This window comes from Psittacula echo (assembly GCF_963264785.1).
Source record: "Psittacula echo genome assembly, chromosome: 4".
Lineage (NCBI taxonomy): Eukaryota > Metazoa > Chordata > Aves > Psittaciformes > Psittacidae > Psittacula > Psittacula echo.
In genome coordinates, this window is record NC_137738.1 from 69,113,782 (window position 1) to 69,136,775 (window position 22,994).

A 22,994-nucleotide genomic window follows, 5' to 3' on the forward strand; every position below is an offset into this window, starting at 1 on the left:
GGTCAAATCACTGAAGCTGACAGAAAAAGGCAAGAGGGGAGCAAACACGCTCAAACAACAGCCTGTCAAATTGTTGTAGCTCTGACAGAGGTACTTTCAGTTTAGCTTTTCTAATAGGCTGAGCCATCACAACAGGTCACTGCCCACATTCATCCCTGATCTTCTCTTTCCTGCTCAATTGCTTAAGCAGCTTTCTCAGGCAAGCTCTGTAAACCAGCTATATCTCCCATTTACGATACTGCATTGGGGGGTACAGACTTTCACTAGCATTTTAGTGGAGAGAAAGCTACAAAAGTTTACAGATCTACTAAAATTCCATGCTATTAATAGTATTCTACAAAAAAAAAAAAAAAAAAAAAAAAACACCACTTTTTACATATAGCCCTACCTAAGGCTAAACATATCAGAATAAAGCATGGCTGTTTCACAGAAACACAGCAGCTATATCCACTTGCGCCAGCACTGATTTCACACCATGGGTCACCCTTCAAGTGCTGGAAGAATGGGCTGAGATTCCCATTAACTGGGGAGTGAAGAAGTGAAGCAGTGAAAGCTCATTTCAGAGTCCGAACCCCTCTGCTATGTGCCACTTGCTTAATTACCCTCAGCTTCCCGACCACCCTCCTACAAACACTTCACCCCGAGAAAGAGCCGCTCAAGAACACAGGCCACACAAGGCTGCGCTTCTGCCTTCAGAGAAACCTTTTTCCCAGACGCGTGGCCCCCACACGTATACTTTTCCCCTGGAGAAACATATTTAATGCGCATTATGGAACGCTATCTTCAGGATTGAGGCGTGCGCCCCGACAGCCGCACGGCGGTAACGCGCGGGGGGCGGGGGCGGCGGCGGCTCGGCTCGGCTCGGCCCGGCCGGGGCCCCGTGGCCCCGCCGTCCTCCTGCTAGGCGGAGGCACCGTACGTCCTCCGGGAGGCCTGCTTGCCTTTGCCCCCCCCCGCCCGCCCCGTCGAAGACCCGCCGCCGAGACGCCGGCGTCCTTCCTGCCTCCAGGTCGGGCAGCGTTGCTCGCCTCTGCATCAGCCACCGGCCATCAGCAACTTCCAGCCCACTCCGGCGCCAGCGAGGACCGACCGGAGCAGGAACAGGAAACGCGGCTGGGGAGGCGGCTGCGCCCCCTGGCGACAGCGGGCGGCGGGGCGGGGCGCGGTGGGGGTGTGTCCGCCCCCGCCAGGCCGTGGCCCTGCCGCGGCAGTAGTCTCTGCTGCCGCGCTTCTCCTTCCCGCCCTCTCCTTGACGTTCCCTCCCCCACCGGGGTAGCAGGAAGCGGCTCTGATGTCAGCGGCGGCGGCGGCAGCCGCGGCGCGGCTCTGAGCGGCTCCCGTACTCCCACCCCGCCGCGGCCCCCCTGACCGCTGCCGCCGGGACTGGCGGAGGCGGCCGGCTTCGGCCTCGGGGGCGCCCCTTTCTCCCCGCTGGCGGCGTGGCCGAGGCGGCTCCTAGGCTCCACAGAGGCCGCGGCCTAGGGCGGCCAGCGCGGCGCTCCGCGGGGGTGCGAGAGAACGCGGGATGCGGAGCGGTGCCGCCGCCGGCGGGGCCTCAGCCCGCCGTCACTGAGGCTCGCGGCAGCCGCGGATGAGGCCTCGCCCCGCGCGGCGGCCCAGGCGGCGCCTCGGCCAGGCCCCCCCTGACCCGCGCCCGCGCGGAGGGCAGGAGCCGCCTCCGCGTCCCGCGTAGCCCCGGCCCAGGCCCTCGGCTGCCGTCGCCGAGCCCTCCGCCCGCAGGCGGCCCTGGCCTCTCCTTCCCCAGGTGAAAGAGGAGGGATGTCCGCTGCCGCCTCCGCTGAAATGATTGAAACCCCCCCGGTCCTCAACTTCGAAGAAATCGACTACAAAGAGATAGAGGTGGAAGAGGTGAGTGAGGGCCCCACCGCCCGGCCGCCTCCCCCTGCTCCCCGGGCGCGGCCTGCTTGGTGGGCTGGAGGGACCACGGCGTCCCACGCGCGGTCGCCGGGATGGCTCTCCCCAGCGCCGGCCCCCGCTGCGGAAGGGGCCGCGGAGGCTTCCTGCGTGTGCTGGGCTGCTGGGACTCCCCCCAGTGTGCCTGCGTGGGGTTTCCCTTCTTCTCCGGATGCTACAGCACTTGGCACCGGAGAACAAAGGCGGTATGTCTGGGAGCCAAGATGCCAGCTTACTTTTGCCAACCCTGGTGCTGTGTTGTTGGGGAGTTGTTTAAGTGGGGTACATTTATTCGGGACTTTTAAATTTTGAAGTTTCGCCTCCTGTTTTGCCACCTATTTTAGTATGGGTGGCAAAAGCTGTTGTCAAACGCTGACTTAAGGGAGAACTGTTAATTCTGATACTTCTTCTGGCTCTCTATTTCTGTATACCCCTGCTTTCTCCTACTGCCACATAACTGGACCATTGTATATATAATCATCATACCAGTGTCAATTATTTGCTAAATCTAGAGGTCTCTTAGATGTAAAGACATACAGATCTTTTTTTATTATTTTTTTCTTAACGTAGCCTCGTGATGTTTGCAGTCATGGATCTGTAACTTTTCATTTGTGTCCTGTGCATGTTACCCAGGAAGTGACATTCAGTTGTCATATAACATAGTTAGAAGCAAGTATTTCTTATGTGGAAAGTTTTGTAGTTAAGTTACTGTTTTAAATTCTTTGAGGCTGGAATGGGATTGGTAAAGGGCAGAATTTTGGATGTACCTCTCATCTGTCTGGATTTCCTGTAGGATGGGAGTGATGTAGAGTAGCTTACATGCTTTACTACAAGGGCTCAGTGCTATGCATATATCACAATGTTGTTTACCTCTCAGAATCATAGAAATAATTGCTGCTGTTGAATTTCTTCCTCCCATGTTAAATTCTCTACAGGAATGATGTTGATTCACACAGATCCTGATTTTGATGAAATCAGAAATCCACACTGAATTTGATGAGGCCAGCGTGTAGATGCTGGACCTAACAGACACCCAAGACTGCTGAAACTGTCTTTGTGCTTTTATTCATAGATTGACATAATTCTCTCTCGTTACTAATTGCCCTCTTTTTCTTAAAAAGTTAATGCGGAAGGGATTTTTTTTTGAGGTGTAGGTTTTGTAGGTATAACAACCAGTCTCATGTTTTTAAAAGGGTTTGCCAGACACTGTTTGTCATTACTATGTTGGGCTCACATGGGCTAGGAGAGTGTGCAGAACATAAAATCTCCGATATTTTCATAGAACACCAGGGCACTTTGTTGTGTTCAAGTAGCGTTGTGGAAACTTTGTTTTTTTCACCATAGCAGACACTGAAAGCTCTAAGAAGATGGTGTCTTCCGAAAGATTGCCTTTTCCCCTTTCTATGAATATGGCAATCATGACAATATTTGATTCTAAATCTTATCTTCCCTTTATGCATTCAACTGTTCTGAAGTGAGAAAATTTCAGTGTTTGGGAACTGAAAGTATTTTTGCATTTGATGGTTTTGCAACACTTAGTAATGGACAGGGATCAAATCACATGTTTTGAGAGAAATGGCTTTTCATACCCAGAGAAGAAAATAAAGTTCATGTGAATTTATCCATCATAAAAAATGTGCCCAGTAGTGGTTCGTAGAACAGAGTAGCACATGTAATATGTTAGGCATAGAACATTGAATTAATAAAATGCTATACAAATCTTTAATCCTCATGACACCCTTGGGAAGGCTCTTAGCAAGGATTATATTGCCATTTTACATGCAGGAAATGTGGAGCTGTATAGTGTGTAATTGGTGTAACTACAATTTATCATTCTAAGGCTTAGCGTTTGGAGTTTGTCTGTGTCCTGCATACCTGTCTAGCACCCTCAAAGACAGGGCTGTATGCACAAAAATGTATGTAGAGACAATGCCTAAAAAGTAATTTGTGCTTTATTTAATATGATTGTTGCATTATCCTCAAAATAGTATTCTGTTTGAGATGACAAAACTCATGTGATATAAGCACAGGAGCTCTGATAAAGTGTTAGCTCCATGAGAAACTGATGACAGCTGATGTAGCATTTGAAGTTATACTCAGGGTACCTGTCCTACCAGAAATTTCTTGTAGGCAATGGGGATATCGCAGAGCTGAACACAGTCTGAAAGTCATTGCACAGACAAAGAAGTAAGATCTACTTTACAATAAAACAGGTGAATTAGAGACCATACTTAGACCTTGATTTTCTCAACTGTGGTTGTTGACCTCTTCTTGTAATGCAGTTTCAGCACAAATAGTCACCTTTACAGTCATAACAAAACACATAGTTACTGAGGATTTTCTGTGCTCTCACTTCAGGCTTGGAAGTTTTCAGTGACTTTTAAATGGCTGTAAGGACTCAAAATGGTCAGTTTTTTTATATGCTTGGCAAACTTCAGATGTTTCAAAAGGGATTGCCAACATACCTACACTGTTGGGAGCTGTAATGAATGCTTGTATAATCGTAGCTTTGCTGTTGTATTATCAAGGCTGTCTTGTCAGCAGATAGCAGTCCCACTCTGCCACTGGTTTATTAATAGATATTGAAGTTCTGGAATAGTTGCAAGCCCTGAGTACTTGCTAATAAATGTGAGATCTATAAGTGTGCTTTCATTTAGGTTTGGTTGAACTCTGCTGGATAAAACCAAGAATATACCATCTTTCATTTTAGCTACCATGCACATGACTAGCTCTACTGTAGTGTTATTTCCCACCAGTCAAACATGTCTCCAACTTCAAGCTGCCTTTTCTTTATTTAAAGTGCTTAGGTTGAAGTAAAATATAGAGATAATTATTACGAACAAGTTAGAGTCAAATCAAAATCAGTGTGACACAGTGGGAACATCTTCAAAACTAGAAGGAGAGAAACAATATAAAACTTGTGTTCAACAGAAACAAACCCTACTTTACCATGGAAATTTTTGACTGTTAGAATGTCCTCTCTGAAGTTTTCAGGTATTAGATAGACAAATCATTAGAAACTGCATAAATGAAACTGCAGAATTTATCTGAAAACTTAATATCACTGAAATCAAGTTAACAGTCTGACATCCCTGTTTTAAAATCTCATATTTAAATCTAGGCTAAAAAAATGTTGCCTTTTCTTCCCAGAGGAGCTTTCACATCTAAGCAATGAACAGACTATGGTTTTGGATTGTTCTGGCAACATGCTCCCTGCCACTCTTTCCTGAAAATCCCACAGCCCGTCCTCAGTCATGTAACTTGATAACAATCCCATACATGACCAAAACGCAGGCCTCTTTAATCACATGACGTGTGTATGCCTTGGACTGCATGGCCAGAAAATACATGTCTGGTCATGTATGCTGTGACCCTGCCCATGACTGTTTGATGTCGCCTGGTTGAAAACCATTGCCATATTTGTGTAATTGCAGGTTACTTTTGAACAATCTGAAAGCATAAATTAGTTAAAAACTGTTAACAATCTACTGGTAGACTGTGGTATTCCTTTATACGTTGAAATTTATTTCAACAGTCTAGTTGAACAACCCTAGTTAATTCTGCAGGGGTTTAGGGTAACTTTTTCTTTGAGATGAGCAGGCAAACTTTCTAAATATTTATTTTAGAAGCCCTACTTAAGGTGCCAGCAACTAAGGAAATGCAATTTATGGCATTTTAGAAAACAGTTGAATAATTTCATAAACTGTGCTGAGATCTGCATGTGTACCTTGCAATTACAGAGCAGAGCAGTTCAGAGACAAGAGAATGAGGAATACAGCGAGACAGCTGGTTTTTGCTCCCCTTTATAACAGTTAATTTTTAAAAAGTTAATGAGATGCGGTGACTAATTAAGTCTGTTGCATTATAAAGTAAAGCAGATTTGCATTTGCTTAAGCTGCTGCTGAGCATGGAGTTGTTACCACCTCCATTGTTCTTATGTCCTGGGGGATTGTGTCCAGTTGTAAAATTCCAATTTTGAAGTTCAGATGAGAACCACAGGTGTGATTTGAGATCTGAACAATATTCTTGGATATCTTGGTTTTCAAGAGGAAAGGGTGATGGTTAGGAATTTGTTTGAAGTCAGTCACCTCTACAATTTCTCAACCTTTTTCAGAAAGTAAGCCTTCAAGATGCAAAGTTGGCTATCCAGGTGGGAAGGCAAAAAGTTAGTACATGGTGAAAGTGTACTCCAGAATCCTCTGTGATTTTACTTTAAATACATTTCTGATTTAATTGAAATCACTATTTAAATTTAGTGTAGTTATACCAGTGGAAGATTCTCTTCATTCTTCTACAATGAAAAACGGTTGAAATGTCAGCTGGAATGTGAATTTATACTGGTGGTTACACAACACCAATTTCATGTGTATGAAATTTAGTGTGCAGTAAGTGTTAGAAGATAGCTAATAAGCTTGTTAAACTGTTAACATAAGACTTCACACTTATTTCTACACATACAGATTTATCTGATGAACCAGTCTGTGTCCTGTATAATAAACTTGTATTTTACTCTCGTAAAGAATGTATGTGAAAGAAACCTCACAGGCTTTTCTATTCTAGTGATGAAAATAAGATGGTTATTTATGAGAAGGTTATAAAATTAAGTTCCATGTCTAATGCAGCAGCTAAGATCACAACTGATTGACAGTGTAACTGCTATCAGAAACAGGGGTAGAAGGCCTTTCCCTAAGAAAAAACTAAAACAACAGAACAAACTCCATGTGTCACTTATTTCTCCCACCCAGTGGATTCTAGAAGTATTGTACTGACTGACTGCAGAATGATTGTTTTTCAAAGACCAGTATTTCCAGACTGTACCAGTCCAATCAGCTCAGCTGGTATCGGAGTCTTTCACCCCGAGTGCCTCATAACCCAAAATTTTGTGTCTTAAACTAGAATCTCTTTTCTGGGCTGCTGTAACAGAACAAATTGATTCATACTAGAACATGAGGCAAGTGTTGTATTAATGTTTTTAACTGAAGACAGATGTGTAAAAGGCTATCAGTATGTAAAAGCTGGAATGGAAGTATGACCTTGATAAATTGTTATCTTTGCTTGAGATGCACACATTTCTTAGAATGACTAAGCTATCAATGCAAGGGGGATTGGTCGCGTGTTTAGAGCAAGCGAAAAATTTCTGGAAACACCCATAATTTTAGGAATATATGATGGTACTTTGATTCTCTATGACATGTTCTAAAGAAGTTGAAAAGAGAGCGATTTCTTAAAACAGAACTACATTCGGATAGCCGAGTTGCTAAATAATGTGCCCTAACAGATGATGCGCTAAATATGGACCAACTGTATTAGTTTGTGGCAAGCAGAAGTTATGTATATTTGTTGAGAATATAAGTTTCTTTTTAATAACTGATTTTTTTCATTAAGAAATGTGGTGGGTTTTTTTTCCTATGGTGTTTTGCGTAACTTTGAAGTTGAAACTTGGAAACTCAATCAAAGTTATTTAGTTTACTTAAAGTTAATGGGATTGCTTATGGACTGAGGGGAAATGACAGTCAGTTTTGGGATTTGGATTTTTCATTGCTGTATGAATCCCAGAAAGGGAAAGCAACATTTAGAAATGTACAAATAAATCTAACGAGTCAGAGAACATAGATGTAAGAATTGGCAGATCTGAACACCTTCCTAAAAGTGCTGCCAGGGTATTGGCAACAGTAATTTGTGACATGGGGCCAATTTGTTTCAACCTGCTTAATAAAGCATAGCACACACAGAGGAACCAAAGTTGGAATTTGAAGCTGGTTGAATGAATGGTAGAAAATGTAGGCATGTATTTTGGGGGGCTGTAAACGGTTGTTCATGGCTTCTTTTGGCACTTCTTTTATCTATATCCTTTCCATGTGTTATACAGGCAGATGTGTGAAAACCTGAAAATATTAGTATGCTATATTGGTACTGCTTGAACTGTGATAGATGGAAAGAGTAGAAGCAACTAAATTTAAAAATATGCTTCTGGTTTTGCAAAGCATTGTTGAACTTTGTATTTATTTACCTTTTTAACTTACATGAAGTTCAGTTTGCATAAACCTTTCATCTGCAAGTATACCAAAGGGGCATTGATAATAAAGACAATTTAGAGACTGCTCTCTGTTGAGAAGCATGGGTTTTGTTTGGTTTGTGTTGGGGTTTTTTTAACTCTGCTTGTCTTGCTTCTCAAAATCATAAACAAACACGGCATGTAGGTACTGCAAATTATGGAGATAATTCTCCAAAGAATCTGCTAACTGAGGAGCTATTATATTTTATTGCTGTCTTACACATCCAGCAAGGTTTTTTTGGACAGAAAATACTAGGTATCCAGCATGTAGAGTTAGCTAACATGGAAAGTTCATGAATAGAGATGTAAACTTTGCATCTTCATATTTCTGAGTGAATACTAAACCTGTGCTCTTAATGCAAAGGTGAAATTAATTCTTCCTGAGTTTCAACTTTTGGTAGGGGAATAGGGTACATCTGAATAAACAGATGTGGTTTTTTTGTTGTTGGGGGGGGGGGGGGATATTATTGGTCACATCCCTTAGGACAAAATGCATCCTAAGATTTTAATGTATCTGCAGTCTTTCCTGCATTTATAGTCAACATACTTACCAGTCAGTATAGTCTACATACTTGCAAGTCAGTATCATGTATCTTTGTTTATGTACAGCATTTGGTACTATTTGTACACAGAGGCAGAGGTAATGGTGGTTCCAGGGCTCTAGTATGGTTCATATTCTTTAAATAAAACTCTAAATACATTATCTGGAAAACACGCACTTTTCTTTCATCGTGTCGCTTTGTTGCACAGTAAAACCTAGCTTTTTATTGGTATGAGTTTCATAGGGAGAAGAATAAATTTGTGTATACTTTTAAATCTTCAAAGCTCTTTAAGCATTTTTGCCAGTTTAAAATGTATCTGTTTCGTATACTAACCAAGTGGCTCTTGACAAACTTAACTCTGTTCTGTGGAAAAGTAGAAGCACTGGTGTTCTATTTCTAACCATGTCAGCTGCCCTGTATTTTTCTTTTTTCTCCTAGAAGATATTTAGAGGGCCAAAATCATTTACCAAAACATTGTGTTTATTTTTAGATCATTTTCCAAACATACACAGTGCTACAGATCAACTGCTGTTTATTGATTTGTTGTGTCAATAATTCCATTAACTGTGCTTCATATAATTCAGAATATGCACTAGTGCCCAAACATATGGTGTGGCACCAACAGCAGGGGACAAGAAGGAATGAGCATGAAGAAACTAAAGTTCAGGCAGTGCCTCCCTCCTGTGCTATTAAGTTACTTAGTTCCGGCGCACGGTGTTGAAGTGTACATAGTGTTTAAATTGTTCTGACAGATTCTAAGATTTTTAATTTTCAAGGAGTTAGTTCAGTGAAAACTTAAAAGGAAGAAAATATGAAATCCACCATGAGCTGCATTCTGTCAGTTATAAGGGATGTTTTTATGATGAGTAAGGTACTTTTTCCAGATTAAGTAGGAAAGACGTATTGGGCTTTCACATATGGTAAACTCCAAGTTTGGATTGGATCCGTCATTGCTTTTGACGGTTGCTCCTTTCGTATGCTGTCCAAGAGCTGAGCTGCTTTACTCAACAGCTCTTCTGTTTTCCCTGTATCCTAGGTAAATATTCAGGGCATTCGTGTCCTCTTCTCAAGTTCAATCCTCTGCCTAAGCAGGCACCAAGTCACTGATAAATTGTTATGAAACATTGACTGCATGGTCATTTATCAAGCTCTTTTCACCAAGTATAAAATTTATATATCTGACGGTCTCTCACAACTTTCTATTATGTAATTAAGATTTCGGTTGCCTGGTAAGCTCTTCCTCTTGATGCCTGACATAGATGATTTTATTATTGTTGTTGTGTTTGTCATTTTATTATTATTATTATTGGTTTTATTTTCAGTCATCAGCAAGACTTCATAAAGTGCATCTGATTGTTGCAATTTATTATACTTTTCAACTAGAGCTCAAGTATTGTGACATTCATGGCACAATATAAAACATCACTTTGGGAGGTATACTCGTATATCTTAGTTTCTTTATTGAATAGAAATGTTATTTAAAAATGCATCAAAATTGGAAAATAACATTTTCCCTAGTATATGAACTGGAAATACATGTATCATTTCTTGGTATTAAACTTACAAATAGTGGTGCGTCTTAAGGGGAACAGAATACAATTATATTGGCTTATGGGCTGAATTTTGAATTTGAGTATAGAATCATAGAACAGTTTGAGTTGGAAGCAACCTCAAAGCTCATCTAGTTGCAACCCCATGGACACATCTCACTAGTTCAGGTTGCTCAAAGGCCCATATAACCTGGCCTTGAACACTTCCAGGGATGGGGCATCCACCACTTCTGTAAGCAACCTATTCCAGTGCCTCACCATGCTCATAGTTAAGAATTTCTTTCTAATATCTAATCTAGATCTCTCCTCTGTCAGTTTAAAGCTGTTACCCCTTGTTCCCATCCCTGCATGCCCTTGTAAAAAGTCTGTCTCCAGATTTCTTGTAGGCCCCCTATAGGCACTGGAAGGCTGCTATAAGGTCTCCCCATAGCCTTTTCTTCTCCAGGATGAAGAACCCCAGCTTTCAGCCTTTCTTCATAGGAGGACTCATGACCCCTGGTTTACCAAACCAGTGTCACTGGATTAAATGTAACTGAGCTGTAGTCAAAAACCATGAAAGAGTATGAGAAAAGGTACATTAAGAAATTGAGCCTTTAGCAGGAGTCTTACTCAGCTTTGTACCATAAGGCCAATGGTACCTAGCTGGGAGAAATCATTATATGTACACCTCCTTTTCCCAAAGTGAAGGGGAGAGTTTTTCACAGTTACTTGGTCAGTTTGGTTTCCTTCATATTGTGTAGGGGAGCAGCTGTCTTGGAACTGAATTGCTGCTGCCAGTGCACTTTGTCCTATCGAGTTCCTTTGTGGCATACTTCTCTTTTGTTAACTGTCCAGTCTTAGTACTTCCTAGGTGTGAGCAGAGTGCTGTCTGAGTTACGTGTGCTTGCATGGTGGATAATTTCCATGTGGTCAGTATATCGGCGCTGCTGTGAAATGCAGACTTACAGCACAGACACAGAATGATGAAATTTTTCTTGAACTGTAGGTCTGGTTATTTTCTGTGTGAGGTGGATAGAAGGGTTGTAATGAGCAGCTTTTGTGCTGGGGGCAGGGGATTTGTCAAACCCAAGAAACTGGGCAATTTTATTCAAAATGTGGTCTGAGAGAGAATTGGAAATACCAAGGGAGACTGTTTGTACTTGGGACTTTTAGGTTTTCCAGTGACTCATTGTTTCAAATTTGTTTATATGTACTATTTTTGTAGGCTGCTTGACTATCATTCATATGGCTTGGTGTTTCCAACCTCAGTTGTGGACTGCAAGAAAATAGTTGGTGTGTTATACAAGTGAAGAGTCAAGGCCCTCTACTGTAGGTGGGGGAGGAGGTTACACTCAGCAGGTGCCTTTTTACATGGGGCAGAATGGAGCATGTTCTGTGGATCTGCTGCGTATATCTTGTGGTAGACTCAGTCTGTGAACCCCTGTTGTAGAGAGTAAAGGTGAGAAGCCAAGAACTCCTGGAAGGCTAAGTGCGTGCTGTAATGTAGAAGAGAAAAATTGTTATGTATGTGTAGTAAGGAAACTGGAAGGGGAAAATGCTGCTGATTGCCGTTGCTAGGCAGCATCTCTTCTATCCATATGTAACCCTTCAGAAATACTGAGCATATGTCCCCTTTTATAATCTTTCTGAATGCATATTCTTGATTATTTTTTCAGTTTTTCTTTTTACCCCTCTTCAAATTCGGCCCTTGACTGCAGGCTTTCTCATATTCGTCATGAAAGTTTAGCAGGTCTTGAGCTATGCACCTGCAGACTTTTCCACCCCATTCTCAAGGGAAATCAGCTTTGCTATTTATTTATTTATTCATTCATTAGGAAAGCATGTAGTGGGAACCTAACCCAAGCATGGTTTACATAAATGATAGTCAGTTTGCGTTGACATGGAGCTTTGACAAGTACAGTCTGGTGCTTGTACATTCCTAGCTACTGAGTTGCTTTCTCTGGATCAGCACTGTTAATTTATGTTCCAGATTATTACTATATTGGGGGACATTAAAAATAAAATATTAAATGTTATTCCCTCAAAGGATAAGCATTCAGGCAGCAGGCAGTTGGCATTGTTTTGACATTGGGAACATGTGGTCATTCACTGATTGCCTACAAATCACTTTTCTTTCAAGAAGCCATCCCGGTAAGGAGTGAATTCACTAATAAGTCTGTAAGAATAACTTTGATCACATTAAGCACCTCACCATGACTGTATCAGAGTCTTGTGCAATTGTTTGAATTCCTATTATTAGCAAGAATAAAAAAAAATACAGTAGATAGATGTAATTTCACTGGTCAAATCTATAAAACTAAATTTGCCATCATTCCCTTAATTTTCTCCTGAGCAAATCTTGCTTAAAGTAATTAAGGTCATCTTTTGCTGACATACTGTTACTGCATGTTAATAAAATATTTGTGTGTTTTCCAATTCTTCTGTAAATGATCTCTGGAGGAAGCTTACCTAAGCGCTATTGCCAAGTTAAATTCTTTTCCGTCCCTGAAGTCCTGTGTAGCTAATGAAACCATTTCAAGTTACAACTCAAGTGTTTCATGTTTTGTTCTAGGTTGTTGGAAGAGGAGCCTTTGGTGTGGTCTGCAAGGCAAAATGGCGAGCTAAAGATGTAGCCATTAAACAAATAGAAAGTGAATCTGAAAGAAAAGCCTTCATTGTAGAGGTACAGTAAGTTTGCTGGAAAATACAAGGTTTGGTATTTTATTAAACTCATGGGTTTAAGTACACCCACCTACAGACATTTATCTTGTCTGTATTACAAGATAAATGCAGCCTGTGGTACCCAGTACAGGCCTGGACCCCTCATCTTGGCAGAACAGGACACCTGTCAGAGCACATTGCAGCTCCTTTAGTTTGCTTCCCATAAAAACTGGAAAGCAAGGGAGGAGAGAGGAAGGCAAACGGTTGGGGAAACACCAGTTTGTAGGTTATGCCCCAGTGCAGAGTTAGGGTGCAGCTGAAATACTCACCAAAATCTCAGAGCTGATTAACACTTCCAGGGGCTACAGCATGGGATCTTCATACAATCAGGTCCATACTTGAAACTGTTTCTTTGTTTTGTCAACAGTTCTAATAATTTAACTCTTTTTTTCTTACATACAAGTTCATGAATACGTATAATTCATTTAAGGGCAATCACTCTTTTCATTCAATGTCATCTTCTTCAGAAAGAACTTGAGTAGTTCAGATATACTGATAAACTTTCCAAGATATGCAACCTTTTCTGGAATCAAAAGTCAGACATGTAATTTAAATGAGATATATTATGACATACTGCTTGGTATTTAGTCAGTGAGGGTCTAGGATGTTCAATATATACAAAATATGTTTAAAAAAAAATCTCAATTTTGGAACTAAAAATGTGATGCACTGAAGGGTTAAAGGAAACATATTTGTAATAAGCCTTTGTGTAAGTATTGATATGTTGTTCGTTACCATGGAAATTTTTTAACGTTACTAATCTGGGTCTAATTTAATACTGAGTAGATCTGATCAGTCTCTTACCATTTTTGTTAGAAAGAGATCTGAGAAGGTAATGCCAGAAATGCTTCAGTAGTTACTGGCATTCAGGATGCTGTACACAGTACAAGCATCAGTTGTAATACTCCACTCCATTTTTTAGAACTTATGAAGTATCCAGAAAAAATAGCATTAGCTCCCTAGACAACGAACAGCATAAGCTACTTCAGAAGTCTGTGTAAAGGGGTACTACCTACTGGTAAAGAAAAATTCAGTGCAAAATAGTCAGATTGTCAATTAGTACAAGCAGTAGTAGGTTCTTGGAACTATGTCACATTAGTATTATATTGCCTGGCTTATTTTACAGGGGTTTGGGTTTGGTGGAGTGGTTTGTTTTGTGGCTTGTATGGGGATTTTTTTAGAACAGTATATTCTATATACTGGGGGGGGGAAGTAGACTGCGTGGTTCTGATTTACAGCCGGGGCTTAAACCACGACAATTATGAATAAAGCCAATATGATTCAGATTTTTTATGTAGTCAGGCGATCAGGATTCCAAAATTGGAGGCTCCAAGAAAAGCACAGAACTTGTAGAGGTCATAGTTGCACAGTGCATATGACTTGAGTGATTTTACTACACCATGAAAAAAATACTTTCTTTAAATTTAATTTCTTCAGAATTTCTTTTCAAATACAGTTCCAGTTAGACACAGCCCTAATTACACAAATTAAAATGCAAATAGTAATACCTAAAATCACCATCTAGGGTTATGCAAATGTATAAAACTGTAATTGCTGTTGTGATGCTTGAATTACAAATGTGAAAATAAAGCATTAGCCTTATTTTTTTCCATAGTTTGAAATGAAGTGTGATTTGTATTGCAGCTTCGACAACTGTCACGAGTAAACCATCCCAATATTGTCAAGTTATACGGAGCCTGTCTAAACCCAGTAAGTTGTATCTTTGTCAGTACGGCAAAGGTGACTAGTTCAACAAACGCAAGCACCACTGCACAAGATGCGTATTTTATATACAAAAAATGTATATTTTATATATATATTGTATGTTTTAGCCATAATAAAGAAATATAGATACATAGATTGGTTGATATTTTCAGGGGTGTTTTTTTTTTTTTCCCCTGCTATAAGAAGTAAATTCTTTCAAGAAAACCCCAAAGCTATTTTTAAGCACCAATTTTATTTCAGTTTGTCAGAATGGCATCTGATGTGTTAAATATGTAGTGTCATTCATATCTGCAGTCCTATTAATTGCAAATCAGCAATATGAAAATACGTTAGCAACATATGATTCATAGCTTGTAAATCAGTTCCTATTCTTACATGTATAATTTTCAGGATTTGCTTTCTGCCACAGCTGCAAACAGTTCCACAAATTCTCAAAGCAGAAAAGCAAGGACTGTGACAGGCCAGATGTATCCTTAGCTATTCTAGTATAGGCGATTTAGTTGGTTAAAGTAATGCTGCATCCCTTTTTAATTAGCACTAGTGGTATTCTTTTGACATAGTGTTTAAAGTCTATTGTAAGCCACTAAAGTATAGGCAAATGAATTGCCATTTGAAGGCAGCATTTGCTTTTCAAGCCTGAGGAGAGGGAGGTCATTCTTTCTTAACTTACAGTGGGTACTAAGTATAAAACTGATTTCTGTTTCTTACATGTAAATATGTACCATTCAAACTGGCTCTTTATCTCATAGATAAATTTTCCATTAGCTTAGATATGGAGATTTTGCAGTTCCCCTTAAAGAACTTTTCCTTTCAGTTTACAAAAGCTGTTTTCTGCCCCTACATTTAAAACATTCCTATTTTTTTTGTGTCCCTCTCCAAGGTGTGTCTTGTTATGGAGTATGCTGAAGGAGGTTCTCTATACAATGGTGAGTATCACTTCAACATAGTGACTTCTGCTAGTGTTAGGGCAAGCATGGTCTAAAATATGTGTTATTTCATACACATGCTGGGGCCGATGGTCACGAACTAGGAGGTACGGAAGCCAAGCAGCTGGAATCACTTGCTAAGAAGGAGAAAAAATGACTGCTGCTGCTGAACCTAGGACAGTATGTCTCCGTCCTTGGAGATACTCAGATGCCACCTGGACACAGTCCTGGGCAACCAGCTGTAGGTGGCCTGCTTGATCCTGCTTGGTGCACCTCCAGAGGTCCCTTCCAACCCAAACCATTCTGTGGTTCTTTAAAATTCTTAAAATAATTTTAAGGAGATTGGAGTCCACTGATTTGTTTCTTGATACTAGTTTGTTATATTTTATGCAAGTCATTTAAGGTTTTCCAGTGGAACATCTGAAAAGATTCCTCCTTAATTTGTAAAGCCCTGAGCATTTGCTTAATATTGACTTTACCAGGGATAGCCAAGAGCAAGCAACTCCTTTCATACTGAATTTTAACATAAATGAATATGAATAACATACTAAAAAATGGAAAATATTTTTTATATTTCCATTATTTTAACAGTCTGCAAAAGGATATTTTTAGCTTCAGTATTGAGGCATTGATAATTACTTAGATCCCATAGAACTTTCTGACTGGTATGTTGTTAACTCCATTGTATCTGTTGTAATATGCAATAAAGTTCTTTTTAGTTTGTGCCTTTGTTTTGCAGTGCTGCATGGTGCTGAACCTCTGCCTCATTATACTGCTGCACATGCCATGAGTTGGTGTTTACAGTGTTCCCAAGGAGTGGCATATCTCCACAGTATGAAACCAAAGGCTCTAATTCACAGAGACCTGAAACCACCAAAGTAGGTTTATGTCTCATATTTCATATTTTCTTACAATTGGAATTTAAGATAATTTATAATAATTTCATTGCATTTGAAAGAAATACCTTTAATTGATATTATCTTTTTTTGAATGTACTATATGTATGTGGCAGTGATGAGGCACTGGAACAGGTTGCTCAGAGAAGTGGTAGATGTCTCATCCCTGGCAGTGTTCAAGGCCAGGCTGGATGGGGCCTCCAAGGCTCCAGGGGCCTTGGAGCAACCTGGGCTAGTGGGAGTTATCCCTACCCATAACAGCGGGATTGGAACTAGATAATCTTAAGGTCTTTTCCAACCCTAACCATTCTATGATTCTATATTCTAAATGAAAGCTGTGCATTTGAAACTTCTGTTACAGAGTGATGGTGCACACTACAGGAAATGAACTGTACTGTTATTTTCTGTTAAACAAGAAAAACATCTTGCTTCTGCCCTGCTTCATGGAAGAAGATTTTGATAGGGGTAGGGCTTCTAATCAGAGGCATTTGAAATGCCCAAAATTTACAGTGGGCTGTGGTGTTCAGTGTTAGGTGGAGGCAGTTGTTTGGTTTCTTGGTTTTGACAGTATATTTAATTTGATATATTAGAGCTGTTTTCTCACATGACATCCTTTTCAGTCCTCTCTGTCAGCCTGTTCCACTACCCCTGCCAGAATCTCCCATCATTTTCTAGCTAAACAAAAAATAAATAGTTTGTGCCCAGGCAGTTTGTTGATCTGATTCATTTTACAGCTTCAGATCTGGCTCCACTGATTAGGTGGAAACAGATTTGGGGATCAGCAGGGTCATTCACATTTGGTGGTAGCCTGCAGATATTACCAGCTAAAATTACAATGTGAAGCCACCCTTTAATTCCTTCTTGTATTCCCCGTTTTGATTTAGAGAGCTATTAACATGTAACTTCAAGTGCTTTTATTTAAATAAATAACTACATTAACTGACATTAATGGGAGTCTTGATTGCACTTCTTTTGGTAAAATTGTTCCAGCACTTGTTTTGCAACCTCTGGCATCAGAAAGACTAATTTTGTCAATTTATGCTTAGTGATTTATTGTGTCTAAAGATACTTATTGAAAAATCTAGCATGTAGAAATATTAATAAATTACACCATATTTTATTATTTTAAAATGTCATCTGTTCATATTAGGCACAAGTGACCCTACTTATTTCTCAAATTGTGAAGCTAAGCACTGAGAAGCAAAGATACTCAGTTGTATTAGAATGATAATCGTTGGGATAAAGAAATTTGGGTTAGTACCAGATTATTTAATCCTATGATTAAAAATTTTTATTTATTACTTTTCTTTGACAGTTTGCTCTTGGTAGCTGGGGGGACAGTTCTAAAAATCTGTGACTTTGGTACAGCCTGTGATATTCAAACACACATGACCAACAATAAGGGAAGTGCTGCTTGGATGGCACCTGAAGTCTTTGAAGGTAACAATAATTTACAGTGTCAATATTATGTGTTCTTTCTAGGGATGCAACTGTAAATTAGTTTGGTGCAGGAAATAAGTTCATCGTGTAATCTTCCTTTCTTTCCATCAGTGTATTAAAGTTTGAGGTAACAGCTGAAAGAGTCTTGGCAGAATTTATTTACAAATCTGTATGATTGTGTATTGCCAAATCATGATGCAGAGTTTCGAAGAGCAGCACTGAATTGACTCTGTCATGTTAGTATTAGGTAATTACATGAACATGCGGAACTTTTATATGTGTTATTGCTCAGATTTACATAAGGAACGCCTTTAGACAGCTGCTCTTATTTTATAAGTAAAACATAGGCAGAGGGCTATTTCCCTGTGATTGTGCTATTTCCAAGATCCTTGAGTAATTTCAAACTCTTCTGACATTTAAATATACTGTCATTAGTTTTACTCCCTATTCTGATCAGCTTTTATCTTTAGAATTTTCCTGTTAGTGTCTCTAAAGTGAAAATAATTGACTTCATTTTCAGTCCTCTACTTTCTTGTAACTCCATCTTCATCTTCCTTTTGTGTAATCTAGAGATTTGATGTGCTTCCTTTTTCCTGCATACTGAGGAACTTGATGTTAACAGTTAATTTAGTTAAGTAGGAAAATAAGTTATTTCTTGGAGTTTAGCTGGGGAAGACTGATGACACTTGATAATTAGATAGGTGTAATTGCTGCATGATTATCAGAGAAATAATCTAGTCAATATTAGATTGCAAATTAAACACCTTTTAGCCAGTCAGTACCTTAAATTACCACTGCAGTTAGCAGAGTGGCCTGGAGAAGTCATCTTCCTGCTTTAGGAAGCAGGTGTCCTGGCTTTGATATAATATTTGGCAAGTGCCTCTGTGCAGAAATGGTTTCCCAGTTTGTGGATCTAACTAGCCTCTTTTACTGTCCTTATTCTGGAGAGGAGCAGCAAGTTATATATGTCCATACATGGTTGTAGGAGGTGTTTTCTCTGGAACACCACCTTTTGAATTCAGTAAGGCAGAACAATGAATTCTTGTATTGCAAATTTATTGTTGGACAGAGAGAAAGCCTTCAGTTTACAGTTAGTTTTATGTACTTTCATCTGAAAGCTTTTACTGATAGTGACACAAATCTTTACACAAGAACAAGAAAGAAGGGAATCTAGTAGCTTCTGTGAGGTAACATATCAAATTACTCTTGAAATAGTCATTAAACTACTACAGTAATCATGCCAAATATCAAAACTGTTAAAATTTGCCTGTGCTAGTCCATCAGAATTCAACAATGGAATAAATGGTAATTATTTTAGTACTGTTCTAGTACTGACATTTTTAGATAAGAACAATAAAGGCACAAGAAGTATCGTTTGTACATGGTAAAGGGTTCATTGAAGTAGTTGCCCTAATATTAAGATTTGTTCCCCTCCACCTGCCCCCCGAGCCGCCCCCCATAGTAAATATTAGGGCACCTAAAGCCTTGTGCAGATCAAACAATCTAAATTAAAATAATATTTAGATCAGGATAAAGTGAAAGAGAGCAAGTGTCCAGTCTGGGAACTCCATTTAGAAAAAACTATTTAAAAATTACTTTGGGATAATAAGATAAATCTAGAATTGACTGTGTCACTGTGTCTATCCTACCTTGATCTGTTACATAATGAAACACTACAGAATACTTTTTCACTTCTTTTGGACTCAGTTTTCAGAATTAATTCAAGGCTCCTCATCAGCAAAATAAATTTCGTTGCTTAAATAGGAGAATAACATTTCACACTTTCATCTACTTTGATAAAGGTGTAAGGAGTTTTGGAGATGCCAAGTTCTTAAATGATTTTGTAAAAGCGCTAGCTGGGAGAGGTACAAATTAGTGCCTTAGAATTTATGATTTATGCTGCAGCCCATCTCTCCTGTCTGCCTTGCAAACTGGCTGGTCTGCAAGAACTAACCTGAGAACATGCTGCTTTCCTTGCACAGTTTGTCAGAGGTATGGGGGCAAAGGAAGATGGCTCACAGGTAGAGTGCAGGCTATTGCAACTGGATGCTGTATGGTGCATGTCCACATGAAATTAGGCTTCTTTAATTCTGCTATTTGTTAAATTGTCTCAATGCTTTCTGATTACATATTAACAAAAAAGTCTCTTGGCCACTTGATGCTAATTTGATCCTTGTTTGAAGACAGATGAACAAATCTCTATCACATTCACACATCTGTTGTCATTCACACATTTATTATCATGTCATTATTCATTCACATTTCTTTTTAGTATGTGCATAAGTTTTATGGTTACAGAGCATACATTCTTTCTTTGCAGTGTCTGAACATTTTTATTCATTATTCTATATACCTACATGTCTTCTGCATCTTCAGTGGGAGTCTTAGAAATATTGTACTTTTTGTTGAAGAACTTTTAGTAATGACATGACAAAAAGAGCAAGAGTAATAAGCAGCGTGGAAGTAAGATGGTGAGGAATTGAGGAGTCTGCGAGTTTGTACATACGGTGACTTACTAGTTCTGGTAAAGACTCGCAATAAAGAGCAGTGGATATGACAGAGACGTTATTGGCTGGCATATTGCGACTAACATGGAAGAAGTGAGTTGAAGAATATTTAGAGGAAGCAAGCATAATCAATTAAATCCTAAATGCAAGAGATCTTTGAAACTTAATAAATATTATAAATATGAGATAAAAAACTGACACATTTTATCATTTCAGGATGACTTCAAGTGAAGAGGATTGATTTCCAAATTTCCAGAGAGAAGCATTCTTAATGATCCTCTGGTTAAATGATTTCAGATTTAAGTTATCATCAGCTATCTTTAAAAAACTGTTTTTTTCCTCAGCAAAACAAATGTGAAGTGAAAGGAAGCATATATTAGAGCTATTTATCAGCTCAAACTGTTCTTCTTTTTAATGTGTTATATAAAAAAGAGACAAATTATATCAATGGCTTTCTTCCAGGTAGCAATTACAGTGAAAAATGTGACGTTTTCAGTTGGGGTATTATTCTCTGGGAGGTAATAACCCGTAGGAAACCTTTTGATGAGATTGGTGGTCCGGCTTTCCGCATAATGTGGGCAGTTCACAATGGTGAGTTGAAAATACTTAATTGCATTTGAACTCGTGTATTTGACCTATACATTTGCTAAACACTCTTAACTGTGTAGCTTTAAATTACTAGGTATTCTATTTTATGCTTAAAATATGCATTTTTCTCATAAAGACTTAATGGTTAGATACCGCCATTTTTGTGTCAGTGTGGGGTTTATGTTATTTGGCTGCTACAGTGTTTGCATTTCCCACCCCTGTAACTAGTGTATGAACAAACAAACGAAACAGTCCATGTTCTTTTTTTTATGATGCCACATTTTAAAAGTGATCTGAATCATATGCTAAAAAATACCCCCACAACTCCTCTGTCTGGATGAAAATTTCAGTAGCCAAGTTGTGTTGTCTTTTTCCTTTTTTCCTTTTGTTTTTCTAATTGGGCATCTGCAATAAATGTGTGAGTTTAAGTAACTTGGCCTGTCTTTAGAAATGCTAGAAAATGTCAAACTCCTGCAGGACCATTAGGCATTGAAAATGTTGCTTTGTTTTTCATCTGCTTTTATCTTTGTCCTACTGTTTGAATTGTTTTACCTTTTTATCTAGGTACCTGCAATCATGGAGCAGGACTCTACTGTGCTAGGTACTATACAGAACAGACTCTCAGAAGCTTAGAATATAAACAGGAGACAATTGTTGGAGTAAAATGGACAAAAGAAAGCAGTGGTACAACATGGGTCAGAATAATAGGCCATAGTTATCTTTATGCTAGTGGTGTAACTTTCTTAATAGTGTGGCTTTAGGTACCATGGCAAAGCAGTTTTCAGAAAAGTAATAATAGTGAAGTAGTTCAGTGAATGTCTGCAAAGAGTTTCTGCCATTTGTGAAATCAACATCAAAGAAATCACAAACGTGTTTGGAAGATGTAATGAACAAACAAATAGTGAAGGCCTGTACTCTGCCTAAGTGTCATTGCTTCAGTACTAAATGATAAAAGCATAAAGTGAGCACATGCATTCTGTTTGATGAAGAAGAGAAAGGAGCAGTTGTTGCAGATGGAATGATGCACTTCACTCGTAAGAGAAAAATAGCATTATGTTTATTGATATAACCAGTTTATTTTAAAAAGTTTGATATTAAATACAGCAGTGATTTAACAAGATTGACTTGCAGAGTACACTCGATTACTTACTGCATAGAGGGACAGGGTCAGACAAAATTGTCAAGGAGACATTACATTGAGTCATGAGGTTCAGAAAGGACCTCCTTGTATTCTAAACTACTTCTCAGAGGGGAGTTTAGGTGTGGCTGAATCCAGACTTGGTCAGTGGTTTATGTCTAAAAGATTGTATGTGCACAATCAATCCTTTATATCACTTAGCTAAGATTTCAAAAGTTTCAGCACACTTATTCCCAGTTCATCTCCTCAAGTATCTGACATAAGGATTCTCTCAACCTAGAGGAGTAACCTTGAGAGACATCCCTACTCAAGGGGAAATCCTGGCACGCAGCCCTCTGCCGTGCAAAAGAGCTCAGTGAGCCCTGGACCATCCACTACTTATGGAGTAAGATTATTGACGCATAGTGATATTTGCATACTGACTACAGACGTTGGTTTTGTCCAAACTTGGAACTTCAGTTGCACCTCGACCAACACTGTGGTTAGGTGGGTGCATTGCTTAAATTAGCCCTTGGCTCTTGTGGTGTTACCAGTCTCCCCTGAATCCACTTTGAGTCAGCTGCAGTCATCATGACCAGACACATCCAGTATGTCCATCACTGTTGGTTATCGCTTTAGCGGAGTTACTGGAAATAAAGGTCAGGTTGGCAAGGGATCACACAATCACAGGCAGACGGGGATAGGTTGGATGAGCATTATAGTTGTAATAATAAACAAAGATAGATGTTTGCAAGTGGCATTTCTGAACGAAGGAACCAATTCTCCATTTCACTGAGTCATTGAGGTTAAGAGTGATGAGCGCCTTGCATAAAAGGCATTACCTGTGCAAGGAAGAATAAATGTAGTTAGTAGTCGTAAGTTGGAAAGTTTTGGTAAGGTGTGGGAGTATCCTTTAGGGGAAGACAAATTACCTATCTGTCCCTATTTTTCTTTAAAAACTTACCTCTCTTTTTTTACCCCTCCCTTTTTTTTTTCTTTCTGTATTACTTGTTATGGTTAATACATTTTTTTTA

At 39.5% G+C, this 22,994-nt stretch overlaps 1 protein-coding gene across 5 annotated transcripts in view; it reads left to right on the forward strand.

The window, feature by feature from the left end:
- Positions 1-1,232: 1,232 nt before the first annotated feature.
- MAP3K7 (mitogen-activated protein kinase kinase kinase 7) overlaps positions 1,233-22,994 on the forward strand; it is a 48,609-nt gene continuing 26,847 nt past the window's right edge. For 2 of the 5 annotated variants that reach the window (XM_080616735.1, XM_080616736.1), the window contains exons 1-7: positions 1,233-1,869; positions 12,613-12,723; positions 14,406-14,471; positions 15,367-15,412; positions 16,152-16,290; positions 17,624-17,748; positions 20,718-20,846. In XM_080616735.1, the coding sequence (XP_080472861.1) occupies positions 1,780-1,869; positions 12,613-12,723; positions 14,406-14,471; positions 15,367-15,412; positions 16,152-16,290; positions 17,624-17,748; positions 20,718-20,846 (706 nt within the window). In that variant the 5' untranslated portion in view covers positions 1,233-1,779. Of the gene's footprint in view, positions 1,870-12,612; positions 12,724-14,405; positions 14,476-15,366; positions 15,413-16,151; positions 16,291-17,623; positions 17,749-20,717; positions 20,847-22,994 lie in introns of those variants that run through there. The other 3 variants (XM_080616733.1, XM_080616734.1, XM_080616737.1) reach the window with 2 other exon arrangements.